This window comes from Pelodiscus sinensis, chromosome 1, assembly GCF_049634645.1.
Source record: "Pelodiscus sinensis isolate JC-2024 chromosome 1, ASM4963464v1, whole genome shotgun sequence".
Lineage (NCBI taxonomy): Eukaryota > Metazoa > Chordata > Testudines > Trionychidae > Pelodiscus > Pelodiscus sinensis.
Window position 1 is genome coordinate 218,433,356 of NC_134711.1, and position 18,249 is coordinate 218,451,604.

At 47.2% G+C, this 18,249-nt stretch overlaps 1 protein-coding gene across 5 annotated transcripts in view; it reads right to left on the minus strand.

Annotated features, from left to right (window-relative positions):
- Window positions 1-499: 499 nt before the first annotated feature.
- The window catches only part of STS (steroid sulfatase), a 187,368-nt gene continuing 169,618 nt past the window's right edge, over window positions 500-18,249 (minus strand). For all 5 annotated transcript variants that reach the window (XM_075915380.1, XM_075915349.1, XM_075915356.1 and 2 more), the window contains one exon: window positions 500-4,748. In XM_075915380.1, coding sequence (XP_075771495.1) covers window positions 4,369-4,748 — 380 coding nt within the window. In that variant the 3' untranslated portion in view covers window positions 500-4,368. The remainder of the gene's footprint in view (window positions 4,749-18,249) is intronic.

Consider the following 18,249-nt stretch of genomic DNA (forward strand, 5'->3'; position numbering starts at 1 on the left):
ACTGGTTGACAAACAATGATCTAGACTGACACCCTGTATCATGTTAAAGCCTTTGTAATAATTAAACCACAGAGGTGGAAGAGTTTTAATGATCAGTATCTGATATGCCACTGAAAGGTACAATATATATGCAATGTGGGAGGGGGGACTATTTTATTAAGCACTAAACAAAATAGCATCCAGTTTACCTGCCAAAAAACACAGTGTTATATTTAATAAAATGTTTATTGAAGTAACAATTGTACAATCAGATATCAGATTTTAATTGCAGTGTCAACAAATGAAACACTGTGTTACCTCGTATTTGTGTAAGTATGAAATGTGGCACATAGGAGAAATAACTTCAACTGTCTATGATTTTTAAAATGTATTTGACGTTATAATATACAGTTAACTGAAGCATTCATGTTAGACCTTAACCAATAAGTAGAGGATTAGGGTATTAGAGCTCAGAAAACTGCATCTATTTTAAAAGATTTCTTTTTATTGTGGTGATTGGAATAGCTATAGAGACTTAGATGGAAAGGGGCTAGGAAGAATTTGAGTTGTGTTAAGCTTGTAGGTGCCGAGATGAGAAAGACCTGGGGCTGGAGCACCTACTGGCAGCCAAGCTCCCCCCTTCTCCTTCCCCCCAGAACATCTCATGAAATGGTGGCCCTGCTGATCAAATTCTTCCCCCTCCCTTCCAGAGCTTCTGGAGCACTGCAGACAGTTTATTCATGGCATTCAGGAAGCTCTAGGAGGAAAAGTGGGGCGGGGATTGGGTGCACTCAGGGGAGGAACCAGGAAGAGGTAGGGTAGAGACTTGGGGAAGAGGCAGGGGAGAAAAGGACAGACCTTGGGAAAGGGGATGGAATGAGGTAAGATGGGGGCAAAGCAGAGGCATGGTCTTGGGGAAGAGGTGGAGTGGGAGCAGGACCTATGGCATAGGGGAAGTCCAAAGTCCCCCAGGTAGAGGGGAAGTCGATGCCTATGCTTCAGAGTAAGCCAAAAATGTATGAGAACATATAAGGTTTCATAAATTCATTCCTGAAGAGTTCACATAGACAACAGTAAAAAAGTACTTACAGTACAACAAGCATAAACAGATTTTTTTATTGCTAAATTTATCGTGTATTTGCTGTGATTAAATAAAGCAGACAGCAAACATAGCTGAATGGCTACCTCGTGGCTTTTCAGCTGTAATATAAATAAGCCAAATTGGTTATCAGGGAGTTATTTGACCTGACTTGTCACAGTACACAGGATCTTGCTATGTTATTGTCAACCTACAGATGGCACTCATGGTATAATATTTAGAAAAACTGTATAATGATAAATCTGCAATAAATGATCCCAAATGGGAAATATGGGAAATATGACCTCATACTTCCCAAGAAAAATATATGGATGCCATGCATACATCTGTGAAGCCGTAAGCTTCCTTTCATGAGGTTCAAAATAAGACAAATAAAACTCTAGATTATAATAAGCAGAGGGCTAGATTTTTCTATATCAAAACATATATAACCCATGACAGGAAGCTCAAGTCCTCCCCCTTCCCCCCAAGAGTCCTGCATCACTACTTTAAATTTAGCTAAATGCACTTTTTGAATGTTAATTTCAGAAAGGATCATATTGTATTAGGGACTTGCTAAAACCATCAAATGCCTCTAATGCAGTGATTCTCACTCTTACACAGCAAATCTCAGTGCAACCTCCCCTCCTACAAATGAAAAACACATTTTTAAATGTTAAATTTACAACCCTATTGTTGAAAATGAATTTACCTTCTCACTACTTTTAAATTCAGACTAAAACACATTTGTATTGAATTACTGTTATAAGCAAAACATTATTTTAGGAAATAGTTATTATTTAGTAACACAAAGAAACTTTGTCACTCCCTTTTCACAGAATACTTAGTGCCCCGTTGCCACTCTCAATTCTCTGCAGTGGCTGCTGCTGCTGCTGGCAATGCTGCCTTCAGAGCTGGGTGCATGCACTGGCTTTGGCAGTCAGCCCCAGGCTGCTGGAGCTCTAGCTGTCAGCCATGCAAGGAGCCAAAGCCCCACTGCCCATGGTCTGACAGCTCACATCCCTCAGTTTGAGAAACCTTGCCCTTAATACATTATGTTGTTGGATGGACAGGAATTTGCTAGGTTTCTGTGACAAGGTCAAAGTCTCTTTATGTTATTCAACATTACATAATTTTAGTTATTACTGGTAGGTTTTCCTACTCATAATTATCTGCCAAAATAATAATATTAATTTGTTTTTCTGCAGAATGAAAAGAAAGCATGAGTGAATAAGATGCAGACTAAATGCTGGTACCAAATTTAGCCCATAAGTGCTGTAGATTTTTCTTAGCCTTATTAGAATAGAGAGTATACACGTTCAGCCTGGGGAAAATGTGAGCATTCAAGATCTACTTTGTTTAGACTTCTCAGAAAACAGTAGATCTTGTAGGGGGTTTCACCACAAATAATTTCAAATATTGGAAGTAAGATCTTTTTTTAAAGGAAGTTTTCCGCCATCAGTGAAACAGCTGATTTGCAAAGTACCACACATGGGGAGAAACACAGGGCCTATGTTTGGAGTTTGGATGTATGGATTGGCCATTCAGTCTTTGGAGCTTGTTTGGGAGTATTCATTATTCTTATGGGCCTTGTTGGAAAAGTAGAATGGATCCAGTCAACTGGGCCAAGTTGGACCTCTTCACATGATTAGCATCTGTAAAAGGCTTCATATGACACATTCTTTTTTCTGCCTCTCAAGGTCAGTAGCTCAGTATGCCCATCTGCCTTTCCAGAAACTGGTGTAAGCAAGGGACATCATCTGGTATTCCTATTAAATATGGGCAGCTGTTACTATGTAGTCATCCATGAATTGTATTGTATAGTCAGATATCTATTCATTGTTCTATAGCAGCATTGACTGCCAATCATGAATGAATCTATTAATTCTTTCTTTATCTGTCTGTTTCTGCTACCATCTATTTAGGCAGCTCTCTAATCCTCTTCAATTTTGTATCTTTTTTGTATTTTTTCCTTCCTGTAATGCTCTCATAACAGTAGATAGTTATCAATGGGGGCAGGTGCAAGGTGTGAAAGCTGCATCTGGAAAGTGTATATACCTTCAAAACTTGTGAACACAGATGGAGTCAGAGGTTTTAGGAAATAGTGCACTAAGTGCGGAGTGGCCATAGCTTGCCCATCTGTGAATACAGCAGGCACTCCTGCTTCATACAAACACTCTGTGAGAAAGGACTATGCCAAGGGTATATAAAGGCTGTGCTGCTCCAGAATATATTCTTTCCTCTGGAATGGAGAGTCCAGGATTGATTTTCCCTCCCCCAAAAGTATTTGGCACTGAAGTATTTTAAAGATGGGTTACTCCATATACAGTAAACTTCCAATAATCCAGCACCTTTAGGACCCAGGGGGTGCCGGATTATCAAATATGACAGACTATCGGGATGGGGGGAGGGTTCTGAGGGGTCTGGGGTGACCCCTCTTACACAGCAAATCTCAGTGCAACCTCCCCTCCTACAAATGAAAAACACATTTTTAAATGTTAAATTTACAACCCTATTGTTGAAAATGAATTTACCTTCTCACTACTTTTAAATTCAGACTAAAACACATTTGTATTGAATTACTGTTATAAGCAAAACATTATTTTAGAAAATAGTTATTATTTAGTAACACAAAGAAACTTTGTCACTCCCTTTTCACAGAATACTTAGTGCCCCGTTGCCACTCTCAATTCTATGCAGTGGCTGCTGCTGTTGCTGGCAATGCTGCCTTCAGCCACCCCAGACCGCCTCATACCTCTCCTTCCGATAGTCCGGCTCTGCCCCAGGCATCCCTGATTCAGCCACTGCTGGTCAGTTTCAGCAGCGGCTGAATCGGGGACGCCTGGAGCAGAGCAGCTGGGGTGCTGCCAGACTGGTCCTGTAATGCCGCCCCTTGGTGCTGCGGGACCAACCCAGCAGCACTCCAGCTGCTCTGCTCCAGGAGTCCCCAAAAGCAGCTGGGATGATGCCGGGTTCCCCGATTCAGCTGCTGGTCAGTTTCAGCAGCAGCTGAATTGGGGAAGCCGGGCACAGAGCAGCTCCAATTGTCCAGCTGCCCGGAGCACTTCCGGGTTCCCAATGGTGCCGGACCATCAGAAGTGCCGGAGCATTGGAGTTTTACTGTAGTAGGATTTGGGATTCCAGCAGATACTATAGACCTATGCTAGTCCTAACAGCCTCAGTGGGATTGTAAAGATTATGTAGTATAGTGGTTCAAGAAAAGCCACCTAACAATACTGCTTGTTCCAATTACTGGAGATAAAATTTGAAGAGGTTTATCCAAAAAAACATGTGTGGATGTTGCAGTGCCATTACACCTTAGGCAAGCTCAGTTTTTCTTCAGACTCATGGTCACAGTAACAAGACAGAAAGACGGACGAGCAACATAACTGAAGCCATGGCTTCCAAAGGATATTCCCCCAGGATAATTGGTCGGAGACTCTATGCAATGATTTGGTGTGGTTGTTTACTGCTTGTTGAATGACATCAAGGATTTCATAGAAATGATGCTCAGTCTGCGGTGTCAGTGGATTCTTCTCTCCGGGGTCTCTGGAGAGATCAAAGAGCAGTGGTGGGTTGTGGTGTGTCACAGAGCTTCCGGAGCAATAGCACACATGGGCATTATAGCAACCGTTGGAGCCTTCTGGATTAAAGTTTGGAGTGAAGAAAAAAGCTTTCCAAATTGATTCACCTGCAATTAAAAAAAAGACACAGCAGCTGACAAGATGAAATCCCTAAGACTTGTGAAAATCAAAATCAAACCATTTATGAGTCATTAATCTCAACCTTTACATGTGCAGTGTTAGTGCACAGAAGCCACAAAATATAGAAAAGCACAAAAAATGTTCTTGCAGTGTTCCACACCTATTTGGAGCAATTACAGTTACTTTATAGTCTTTATTAACACGTATAATAGACATTTTAAAACACCTTTACACTTATTTTCATGCCTCCCTTCTGCACAGGAGTGTGCCATAAACAGCCACAAACACAGATTCCAACTCTGTGGGTGCTCCGGGGCTGGAGCACTCACAGGGAAAAATTAATGGGTGTGGAGCACCATCAACACCAAGCTCTCCCATCTTCTCCCCCCACCCATGACTCTTACATGCCTACAGCTCCGCATTTGCCTCCTCCTCCCTTCCAGCATTTCCAGAACGGCAAATTAGCGTTCAAGTTCTGTGAGTGAAGGGGAGGAGTGAGGACAGTGCGCACTTGGGGGAGAAGGTGGGGAAGAGATGGGGTGTGGGTGGAGCAGGGGGGTAGGAAGAGATAGGGAGGGAATAGGAGCTTGGAATAAATGGTGTGGGGAGTGGGTACTGGAGAAGAGCAGACAGGTCAAGCACCCCCAGCAAGATGAGAAACTGATGCCTATGGCCACAAAGCCATTGCATTACCTTAAAATCTCTCATTACAACTTGTTCTACCATCATGGCATCATGTATGCTAGGTGGGGAATGGCAGTCTGTCCCCATCCATACACGGCCCCAAGAATGCTTACTGTAGGCATAATGGGGATGGAGTCTTGCTGCCCCTGAGTGCCTGTCCTCCCTATGGTCCAGGGCCCAGGAGGCTGGGGCCATGTGCTGCGTGGGGAGGTTGGGGATGTGTGCCCTCCTCTCTCTCTGTGCTCTGGAGTTGTAGAAGTTCAGGCCACCTGCTTCCCTACCTCCCTGTGATGGAGTCTTGGAGCCTGGACAGAAAGGGAGGGGCTAGGGATGGGCTTGGGTGCTTGTCTCCCCCAGCCTTACCTTTGCCCACCACTTACGTCTGCCATGATGCCTACAAAACACTTGACCATAGGAAGGCAGCTGATATTCCATAACTACTTGTTATTATGCAAACTGTAATCATCTCACTGTTACCTAGAACCTCTGCATCTGCTTGTTGTAGCTACCTGTTTTCCCTAGGTACATATGTAGATTGCAAGCTGTTTGAGGCCGGGGCTGTACATTAGATGGGTGTAAAGTGACCTGCACAATAAGCCCCCACTTCCTGTTTGAAGTCTCTAGGATACAGGTGGCCCATCAGGGTAATCTGATAGCGGGTCAGGAGATATTTTGCTGATGTTGACCATCTGAAGGAACTGCTCCCTGTAGCTCCCAGTGGCTGCAGTTCTCTGTTCCTGGCCAATGGGAGCTATGGAGGAGGGGCCTGCAGCCAAAGGGGCTGCATGGACTTGGCTGCTGCTTCCCACAGCTTCCAGACTAGGAACAAAGAACTGGGAGCTGCAGGGAGCAGCTCCTCCAGAGGGTCAACATCAGCAAAATCTCACAACCTGCTATCAGATTACCCTGACGGGCTGTCTGTGGCTCTCAGGCCACAGGCTGCCCACTACTGATCAAGGAGCTACTGCAATAGTACTATTACTAATTGCACAGATGAAACTGAATTGCAACTGCATCTTTAGGTGACCTGCTGCCTTGGCAAATAGAAACAAATATGTCATTACTTCTAGATATGTTGCTACACTTCTCAGGGAGCAAATGATGTGCACTGATATAACATCTTACAGTACTGATTGTTTTTTTCTTGTTTCACAGAAAGCAAACATGAACAGATGCAGATGTGGTTTAAGCACAGATATATTGGGGAAGCTCTGAATGTTCAACAAGAAAGAAGTCTAACAAGAAATGACTAATACTTTGCTCAAATAACCCAGAGCCAGTCAGTTTGCTTTCAAGCTTACACAAAACTCTTCCTCAGGTCCTGAAGGAAACCTCAAGAATTTTGCAAGCTTCAAAGTTTGTCTCTTTTCAGCAAAAGAAGTTGCTCCAACTGAAAATATTACCTCACCCACCGTGTGCCTTGACAGATCTAGACTGTAATTTTTCATTCTGCCCACAGTTGGCAACATATAGCTGCACTGCCTCAGCGACATACAAGAGAACAAATTGCATCCCAGAGAGTCACAACTCATCTCCTGTTCTTGCTGGAATATCAGTGGTGGTATCTATCTGTTTCAGGTTCTTATGATGCACTCATGCTATCTGAGTGCCTACCCATTCTGTCTGTTATACATGGGCATCAAACACACACACAGGCTGACGAAGTGGGTCTTTGCCCACGAAAGCTTATGCTCCTACACTTCAGTTAGTCTATAAGGTGCCACAGGACTCCTCGTCGCTTTTGCAGATTCAGACTAACACGGCTACCCCTCTGATACTTGACACACAGGCTGGCTGTGTCTACACTGGGCCACTTATTCCGGAATATCAGCCGCTTTTCCGGAATAAGCTGCGAGCTGTCTACACTGGACCTTGAATTTCCGGAAAAGCAACGACGCTCTACTGTACAAAATCAGCCGCTATTCCGGAAAAACGATTCTGCTCCCGCTCGGGCATAAGTCCTTATTCCGGAACACTGTTCCGGAAAAGGGCCAGTGTAGACAGCCCAGTAGTCTTTTCTGGAAAAAAAGCCCCAATCGCGAAAATGGCGATCGGGGCTCTTTTCTGGAAAAGCGCGTCTACATTGGCCACAGACGCTTTTCCGGAAAAAGGGCTTTTCCGGAAAAGCAGCCTGCCAATGTAGATGCTCCTTTTCCGGAAAAACTGAAAACGGAACAGTATTCCGTTTTAAGCAGTTCCGGAAATTCATGCCAGTCTAGACACAGCCGCTGTGTCTAGACTGGCATGATTTTGCGGAAATACTTTTAACGGAAAAGTTTTTCCGTTAAAAGTATTTGCGCAAAGCATGTCTAGATTGGCACGGCGGTATCGTTATAATGATGCGCTTTTGCATAAAAGCACGTCTACATTGGTGGGATGCTTTTGCGCAAAAGCAGAAGCCTGGAACCATTTTGCAGAGGGCAAAAGGGCACCAGTCCTTTCCGGGGGGAGGGGAAGAAGTGGGGGCTGGAGTTCCTTTGAGACACGGGCTTAAAGGGATCTCCCTGGACAGCCGTTTCTCTCCTGCTGCGTGCTATAGGACCTCTTGCAGGGACTGACAGCCGTAGCAGTTTTGGTGGTTGTCCTCTACCTTTTGCCACCTATTGCTTTTGCCTGTTTTTTTTTCTTTCGCCTTATTTTGTCTGCCATGGAGCCAGGGGTGGCCATGTGCCTGCTCTGGCCCCTGCCGGCCATTTTGGAGTGCCTGCAGTTGGTGCTCCAGGCTCGTGCCCTTCTGTTCCAGGACCAGGAGGCGCAGACCGCTTTGGACTCCCTCATCACGGAGGCCATGGCGTCCCTGTGGCATCCCCACCCCAGGGTGGAGAGGCCACTGTGGAGACTGGACACCAGTACGGACTAGTGGGACAGGCTGGTCCTGGGGCAATGGGGCGACCAGCAATGGCTCCGGAACTTCCGCATGCGAAAGCGGACCTTCCTGAAGCTGTGTGCCTGGCTTGCCCCTGTGCTCCAGGGAGCCACCACCCGGCTACGGGCACCCATCCCCGTCGACAAGAGGGTCGCCATCGCAGTCTGGAAGCTGGCCACCCCAGACAGCTACCGATCGGTGGCACACTAGTTCGGGGTGGGCAGATCCACCATCGGTGTCATTGTCATGGAGGTAAGTCCCAGGGGGAGTGGGGTGGGCGGAGGGTGTTGCACTCCATGCCCAGGGGCAGTCAAGACTCCAGGCTGGGTCACCCAGGTGTTTGGGCAGTCCCTCCCTTGCACAGGCCTGCTGGCGGGGGGGGGGGCATAGGGCGAGGGGGCTGTGATGTGTGTGTGCATGTGCGTGTGTGTGTGCATGAGGACAGAGGGAATCACGGTGGGGGGCTAAGGGAGTGCACACTCACCCCTGCCTTATGTGATGTGTTCCCCTGTGTTTCTCTGTACCCTTCTGTAGGTCATCCACGCCATCAACGATGTCCTGCTCCCAAGAGTGATCCGCCTGCGCGACGTGGACGCTACGCTGGCCGGCTTTCCCGCCTTCAGGTTCCCCAACTGCAGAGGAGCGCTGGATGCAACCCACATCCCCGTCCGGGCCCTGGAGCATCGAGCAGCCCATTTCATGAACAGGAAGGGGTACTGCTCGATTGTTCTTCAGGCCCTTGTGGACCACCGTGGCTGCTTCCTGGATGTCTATGCGGGCTAGTCCGGTAGGGCACACGACGCCCGCATCCTCCGCAACTCTGGCCTGTTTTGCAGGCTGGAGGCGGGCACCTACTTCTTCCGGAGGGAGTTTACTGTCAGGGATGTGCCTATGCCCATCTGTATCATCGGGGACACGGCCTACCCTCTGCTGCCCTGGCTAATGCAGCACTACACAGGGTGGCTGGACCAGAACCGGGCCCGGTTCAACGACCACCTCAACCGGGCCTGGAATCAAGTGGAGTGCGCCTTTGGCCACTTAAAAGCCCACTTCCATTGTTTGCTCACCTGTCTCGAGATGGGTGAGCGGAATGCCACGGAGGTAGTGGCTGCGTGCTCCACAATCTTGTGGAGAGGAGTGGGGAGGCCTTCCTCCCTGCATGGATGGCAGCCGAGGGCCAGGGCTATGAACAGCCCCACACAGCTGCCATCCTCCAGGCGCACCAGGATGGGGTGCGCATCTGAGAGGCTCGGTCTCCCTTGACAACTCCCTCCTATACTTTCCCCTTTCCCCTCCCCTTACCTCCCAATAAACACCAAACACAAGTTTTGTTTTGAACAGAAAAAACTTGTATGTTTTTATTTACAAGGGGGAGAGGTGGAGGAGATCTTGAACTGGGAGGAGGAGGAGCTACTCCTTGGAGGGGTGGCACTTGCAAGTGCTCCTGCGGGGGCGGACCTGCACATGGGGGGCAGGCCGCATCGGGGCAGGCTGCACGGGGAGGTGGGCAGGAGGGGCAGGAGGAGCAGGAGTGGCAGGAGGGGCCATTGCAGGAGCAGGAGGGGCAGGGACAGGAGCAGGAGGGGTCATTGCAGGAGGGGGCAGGGGCAGTGCTAGGGGAGGGATGGCGGGGGCATGGGGCAAGGCCATGCCATAATGGATGGCATGACCAATGTGGGTGGTGAGGGAGGTGATCGAATCCGCCATGTGGATGCACTGGGCCTGGAAGGCGCCCCGGGCCTCCTGGCACCACTGCAGGTCCACCTCCACGCGCCGAGTGATGGCTGCCTCGACACGCTCGACGGCCTGCACGTGGCACCGAAGGAGCTGGTCCCAGTGGCGGAGCCGCTGCCTTGGTGGTTGGGTGGCTGGGGGTGCTGCTGCTGCAGGACTAGAGAGTCCCCGGCTTGTGCTTGGTCCCGCTGCAGGGAAGAGAAGAAAGGATGGGTCAGTCAGGCAGCCCGGCCACTGTCCCCACACTCCATGCCCTCCACCCCTGAGCCCAGGTGACACCACAGTAGTGTGGCTTGGGACCACTCGGTTACCCCCTTGCTCCCCGTGTGGTATGTTTGCATACAGGACAGCCCCTGGAGTAGAGTCATCCTCCATGTATTGTAATCACCGGTCTGTGTCCTGGCCCCATGGAGGGTGGGAGGGCGCTTGTGTTGTCTTCACCTGTGGAACTCCCTGCCAGTGGAGGCTGTGAGGCTTTCGGCTAATCAATGGTGTTTGACAGGGAGCGAGATGAATCCCCACACAGTGCCTAGGAGCACATCTGGCAGACGTGGTCTGGGCTCTCAGATCCCCATCGCGTGGGATCTCTCCTGGACGGAACCAGGGGTGACTGGGGAGTGTCTCATCCTTGCAGCAAAACCCAGGCAGCCCTAGGGCCAGCCCAAGCGCTCCTGCTCCTCCCGTTAGACCTCACACATGTAGCCCAGGGACATGTGCGGCCGCAGTGGGGACTTCCCTCGGGGAGCCAGCCAAGGCACCGGGAGCAGGCGAGGGGCTCAGTGGGGGCCACGCTCGCAGGGCTGTGATGCCGCGGTTTTCCCAGGAGCAGCTGGTTGTGCCTCACAGTCAGGCATTGGACAGTGTTGCCGTTCTCCATGCTGCACCCTTGCGGAGCTGCGGGCTCTGGCCTGAGTCCCTGGGGCCCTGGCTGGTTCCAACCGGCATCCACCCTTCCCCCTGGTCCTGCCAAATGTGTGTGAGCAGCACGGTCCCAGGCGTACCCTGCAGCTGCCTGCTGTGGCCACATCCCGCTCGGTCACCAGACGGCACATGCTGCTTCCTGCCTAATGCTACACAGCGTGCAGTTCACGTGGCCTGAGTGACTTGCTGTCCCTGCCCCCTCCCAGCCTTTGTGCAACACTCACCAGTGGATCCTTCCCCAGCTCTGAGGATGCACGGGAGACATCAGGACTGCCGGAGGGGGCCTGCAGGGTAGCAGTGCTGGCCTCGTCCTCCAATGCACTGCTGTCTCCTTCCCCCGCCTAAGTGGTCCTGGTGATGGGGTGGGGGGGAGGGCGCATGCTGCTGTCCACTGGGACATCCTGTGCCTCCGGTGCTGGCTGGCCCAGGATGGTGTGGAGCCGTTGGTAAAGGGGGCAGGTGTTGGCTCCTGCCCCCTGACCCTTGCTGGCCCGCACATAGCCCAGGCGCAGTTCTTTGCCCAGATTTGCTCCAGGGTCCGGGCTGGATGACCCTGCTGGGTGAGCGCCTGGGCCATGCGGGAAAAAATGTCTGCGTTCCAGCGTCGGGAGTGGGTCTCGTGCAGGGCCTCCTTCTCCTGCCAGAGGTCCATGAGGGCTTCCAGCTCCCCCGGGGACCAGGATGGGGCCCTTCTTTTTCTGGCCCTGGGGGCCTCCTGTGCTGGGGGTGCGGGTGGCTGATCCCCACCTGGAGCTGCCATCGTGCTTGGTGGGGTATCTGCAAGAGGGCTTTTTCCCAAACGGGAACGTCAAAGCATTTGCAGAAGCACTGATTTCGGACAGTAGAACGTCAAGGGTTTTTGCGCAAAATCAAGCGGCCAGTGTAGACAGCTGGCAAGTTTTTCCGCAAAAGCAGCCGCTTTTGTGCAAAATCTTGCCAGTCTAGATGCACCCACAGAGTGCTAGTTTTCTTTCACAATATTGCATCACTGAAACAATTTTTTTTACAGGTCTCCCATTAAGTGCCGGTCAATTTTTTTAAAAATTATTTTCCACATTTGAAGGTAAAGTTAATCTCAGTAAAAAAAGCTTCATTGATCTCAAAGCAAGCTTTGTTAACCTGGCAACTGGCTGCCGTGATTTATATGCAGGGTTACATAATGTGGTGTTCATTAAGCCCCCAATGAAAATCGTTAGGAATAGGATGAGAGGAGTGATAATTGGTGTATCACTCTATATGTGCTAACTACATTACACATGGTTTTTTAAGATAAGTTTAGTCTTTAAGACAGACCTGTACCAGTGCAGAGAGAGCCATAGAATGAAGTTATAATCTACAGACTGGATTTACAAGAAAGCGAGTAACTTTAAGATTCTTTCCAGCTTCTATCGTACATTCTTCACAGTGCAAGATACATTACCTTTAGGAACTTATTTAATAACAATCTGACAAAGTCTGGAGGCTTCCAGTTCACTTAGACTCAATAACTAGGATCGGGTGAAAGATACTAGGAAGTGGGCAGGGGAGGGGAGAGATCTCTGAATGTTGCTTAGAACTCAGCAAAGAGAGAGGATGTTTCAAGCCTGAGACAGACTTGCTTGTGCAGACAATAAGTAGCAGCACTTTCAAAATCTTCAGAGAACTCCCTGCCTCCCAAAGCAGATAGCCACAGACTTCCAAAGTTGTCAAGCAAGTTGTAAAAATAGATGCAACCACCTTTGTGTTTCTAGCATTATTCTGAAAGGCACACTGGAGGCTTTGTTTTGTAAAAATTTGCTGTATTCTCAGATTTAAATATTATTTCTATATATGTCTTTTCACAGACCATTGCTCTGAGCAAGGATATGCCTCTATGTACCATAGTACATATTTAAACATACTGGGAAAGGTAGATGTTCTGTGCTAAGTGTTGCTTCAGGCGATTTTAAGAGTGTAACTGGCAAGATGGAATGGGGAAGGCGTAAGGAAAGAAAGGCTAAGGATTTTATTAAAGAGTGATATGTGAGAACTGTAGGTTGTTTAGGAGCACACAACCGAGTTATTCTGATTTACCCTAGCTGCGGATCTGGCCTAAGTTATTACAAATCATTTGGTGCAAGACTGTACCTGGATAACAGAGGTCAAGAAAATGAAAATGTACATAGCTATCAAGATAACAACAAGAGAAAGAAATTTCAATAAAAATATTCACGTGGGGAATTTCAGGAGGTCATGCTGTCTGATCACACATCTGTCTTTGATGGAGCATTTGTGCAGAATGACATTGAAAATAAATCTGCAGTCAATTCCATCATTGCTGGGCACCATACCCCCCTGCCAATTCAAGGATTTAGCCGTACAAACATTACGTATAGTGTCCTGAATAATACAAACCTTTATTGAGGGTAGCTCAAGTAAATACATATGTTTGCAAAAAGGACAAAACATGGAAACTATGTAAATAACATCCTGTTTGTAACACAAACAAGCAAAATTAGGAGCATTCAATGATAATACGGACACCTCATCCACAGCTTATAACCACTGCTTTGCAATAGCATAAGTTAAGGATGGAACATGAGAAACTATATTACATTTGAATTTTCTAGCTTTGGCTGGTCTCACTTTTCTAAACACTTCAGAAAAATTTTAATGTAACAACTTCACAGCTTCTTCCTATAGCAGGCAGGGCTGAGGCCCTAAGCTATGTCAACTTTGAGAGGCCCCATAGCATTACCAAAAAATGTGTATTATTCTAACAAAAGGGACAATGAAACTAGAAATAAAGTTTTATATTTGCATTTATACCAGTACATAGGCAGGATGCAAATAAAAACTTTTTTTTTTATTTAGAGGCCCCCTCATAATCTGAGGGCCTAAACTGTAGCTTACTTAGCTTGTGCAAAAATTCAGTTCTGATAGCACGTGTGCTAGGCAAAACACTGAGCTGAGTCAAGACTGCTCTTATTTCAGGATGTTTCATTTCATTGCAGTGGCACTCTGGTGTGATTCTTGAACATTGCTGTATTGCTGGAAGGACAACAGTGCAGCGTCTCACTCCTGATTTCCAGATTGTTATAAAAAAAGTAAAACGTATCAGTCAGATTCTGTGCCTGTGGAATAGCCAATATAACATGCTGGTAGACATAAAGAGCTGTCAGACTTGTAATCTGTATAGTTAATAAATTGTATAAGTCTGGGATATTAAAAGGAAGAGTACTCTCTTTGCCTCTCTCAGCTGTTATAAAATCTCATTTTGTTAGAGGGCTAGCCACAAGGATCAAATTAATCTCTCAGTAATTAACAATCTCTTTGGTCTCCAAACCATCTGGCTAGTAAAGTCTCATTTTATATAGGGTCTGTTTCATACCCTTTCCTCCATGGCATCAACAACTAGAGTGAAGACTAAGGCTATGTCTGTAGTGCCAGGTTTCCCCCATACCTAAGCATATCAGATCCCTCTTGGCATGGATTTACAGAGCCTGAGCTATTATTAATTGATGCTAATTATTTTGTATTGCAGCAGCAATTAGGAACTCTAGTCATACAGCAGAATTGCATTGTGCTAAGGTGCTGTAAAAACACAGAACAAAAAAAGATGGCTCTAGCCTCCAAGGTGCTTACAATCCAGTTTCCTGGAAATAATCATTTTGATGCCCCCCATTTGGGGGCCAGCAAAAAAAGATTATTATCCTGACACAGTTATCCCTCAAAATATGATACAGACATGTATTTTATGTGTGTGTCTACTCACTCCAGAGACAAAGACCTTTGCCTTGTAGTACCCATATGGGTGGCACTCACCCTGCATGCACAGACTTTCCCCTGACCACATAAGAGAGGTGCCACTCCAATCCCCTTAGTTCTATACTCCTGCACCGAATGTCAGGAGTAGACTTTGATGCCAAGGGGATGGAGTGTAGGCTATGGCATACATGTCTGCATTGTACCTCAAACAACCAGGCTACATCTACACTACAGGCTTCTTGCTCAAGAACGGCCGTTCTTGCGCAAAAACTTGAAGAGCATCTACACTACATGTGTTCTTGCGCAAGTAAATTTATAGTAAAGTGTCAGAACAGAGGACTTCTTGCACAAGAGTTATTCCTCTCCCCACAAGGAATAAGCCCTCTTGTGCAAGAGCTCTTGTACGAGAAAGGCAATGTGGACAGGCAACAGGGGTTTCTTGCGCAAGAAACTCCTATGGCTAAAATGGCCATCAGTGCTTTCTTGTGCAAGAGAGTGTCCACACTGCCATGGACGCTCTTGCGCAAAAGCACATCTCTTGTGCAAAAGCATATGACAGTGTGGACGTGCTCTTGTGCAAGACATTTTACACAAAAACTCTTACACAAAACAGTTCTTGCACAAGAAGCCTGCAGTGTAGACATAGCCCAAAAGTTACAGATTACTATAATGTGCTCTTCTTCAAGGAGATGCAGCCTTGTGTTCCATGTAGGTACCTCTCAAGCAGTACTCGCAGGAGGTGGTCTATTTAAGGTGTTTGGTGTCTATTTAAAGAAGGACCGCAAGACTGCCTTCCTAAAGTTTGCATCTGATTTGGAGGAACTCATAATGGTATGGTGGTTTGCAAAATATGCATGAGGACCAAATAACCCCCCGGCAAATGTTTAATATGGGAACATAGTTTAGAAATGTTATTGACATCACCTGAGATCTCTTGGAGGGAACTCATATCTCTTGAGTAGATATAATATGAGCTACATATGCTGTCTTGATATAGGACATTCATTTGGAGATTGTGAGGAGACCGCTTGAGGCGTCATCCAATCCGTATATGAAATAAACAGATGGAGTGAAAAATGGAAAGGTTTCGTTCTAACCAGATGAAAAGTTAGGCTATGTCTACACAGCAGGGTAATTTCAGAATAACTGACAGTATTGCAAAATAACACAGTGTGCATCTATACTACAAGGATTTATTTTGAAATAATGTCTAGCTGGAGGATTTCTTGCTCTGACTCCTGTAACCCTCATTTCACAAGGCATAAGGGAAATTGAAGGAAGAGTGTTCTTTCAACTTCCTGCTGTGTAGACAGTGCCTAAAGCCTAAATAAGCTATTTCGACTTATGCTACACAACTGACGCAGCTGAAGTTGCGTACCTTTTTCTGATTTTAGCCCTGCTGTGTAGATGTGACCTTAGGCAGCACCAGACACTGAATATGTGAAGATACTGCTTATCTGGGGATAATTGTGGTTTAGGGAAGAACACTGGTAGATACATAATTTGGGTCAAGTGAAACAGGAAAACTACCCGAGGTAAAAAGTTAGGGCATGGTCTGAAGTTACTTTGCCTCTGGAAAATTTCATATAGGGAGGTTCTGCCAATCACACACTGTCCTTGCAGATGCTATCATCGCAAGGAAGGCAGTTTTTGGCACACAAGGGGGAAAGAAGTTGTCAGAGGCTTAAACAAAGGCCCAATAAGAGCCACTCAAATAATACTAAAGTCCCTTAAAGGAAATGACTTTTTAGCTAAGGGATGGAGACAAATGACTCCTTTCAAAAACCTCATTTCCACAGGGTTTGAAAAAACTGACTTCCCATGGATAGGGGGAAGAAGTGCTGAAACAGCTGATAGGTGGATTCTCAATTAACTAAGTGCAAGGCCAGAAGTCTGAAAGTGTAACAAGTACTTCCAGGATGTCATAGATACAAGCCAGCATTGGCTGAACTCCCCAGGGTAATGACCATGATGAGGCTCCCTTCCATTTGGCTGAACAGGCCATCTTAGTGGAGGGCCCTGTACTGCTAAGCAAGACCCAGGGGTCTTCCAAACATCATTCCTTATCTAGTCATCCAGCATCCGTGGTTTGAAATGCAGGGAGCTTAATCCTTAATGCAAACCCTGACTGCGGTGCTGAGTCAGGGGGTCAGGGTGAAGAGGAAGGGGTGTGGGAGGCTGAACTGACAATGTGAGGAGGTTGAAGAACCTCATTACCTCTGTCACGCTAGCGCAATAAAAATAAATTGGATACAATCCAACTGCAGCTTCAGAATGACTTGAAGAATAATCTGAATAGGAGGACAGGCATACAGCGGCACCAATTCAGAGCTCCAGTAGAAAGCATCAGTCCTGGAACCCAGTCTGAGAAACCTCTGGAAGCAGACCACCTGGCATTTGTTATTTTCTCTTGTAGTAAACAGACCAATCATCAGGGTTGCAGTGGGCTGCAGAGTCCACTTATGAGTAAAGGCAAAATTACCACTGAGGTGATTGTGTATCCCACGTAAAGGATCGGCCACAGGGCTAATGTTTTCTCTGATGTAAAACTGTCAGAGCCTGATACTCCTCATTCCTTTTTTTTCTCCAATCTTAAGCCATACTGGGTCCAGCCTGCAACGGCGTCCCAGTTATTTCAGTGTCAATGCCCAAGTTGTTGGCTCTTCTGCTGTCTCTCCTGGGGCATTCATTCATAAGCGTTTGTTCCAGGCATCTCTTGTGAATGCATCTGGTCTTAACCCAGACAGCACACGTGCTCCAAACACCTAGCCCTTATCTCCCTTGTCCCAGGCAAAAAATCAGCCCCTCCCCCACCCTAGGGACCCTACAGATCTGGCATGCTACAAAGTGGATTTGTAAAGAGCCATACATAAAATACAGCTCAAAAACCATTACTAGACATTCCCACAGTATTGTCATGTCTACTGGAAAAGGCAGGGAAGCCGCAGGCAGCATCTGCTCTCACTTCAGTCACCCCCAGGTTCTTAACCCACACCACACTGTCAGCTTCCCAATGATTCCCCATGTTCATCTTTTCATAGCACTGCCCCCTACATACACTTCGAAGAAGCCCAATAAAATTCACACAGAATAGCATCTTTAACTTAGGTTATGGCTACTCAGCAGCTAGGAGAGTGTCTCCCAGCTTGGGCAGACAGACACAAGTTTGCTCTTCTCAGACTAGCACACTAAAAATAGCAGTAGGGTCATTGTGGCACAAGCAGCAGCATGAGCTAGCCAACCAAGGGCCAACCCAGCAGCATGAGCTAGCCAACTAAGGGCCAACCCAGCAGCATGAGCTAGCTAGCCCAGTGGGTCTGTACCCAGGGAACTGGCTGAAGCTCCTGCCTGTGCCATAACATCCACATTGCAGTGTTTAGCACACTAACCCAAACAGACATAGTGCATGCCTGTCTGTCCTGACTGAAAGGCATGCTCTGAAGCGTAGACAGGGTTCAAGTGAATTTCCTATTATTAACATGATCACTAAACACAAAGGCTATGTCTAGACTGCAAACCTCTTTCGAAAGAGGCTCTTTCGAAAGATACTTTCGAAA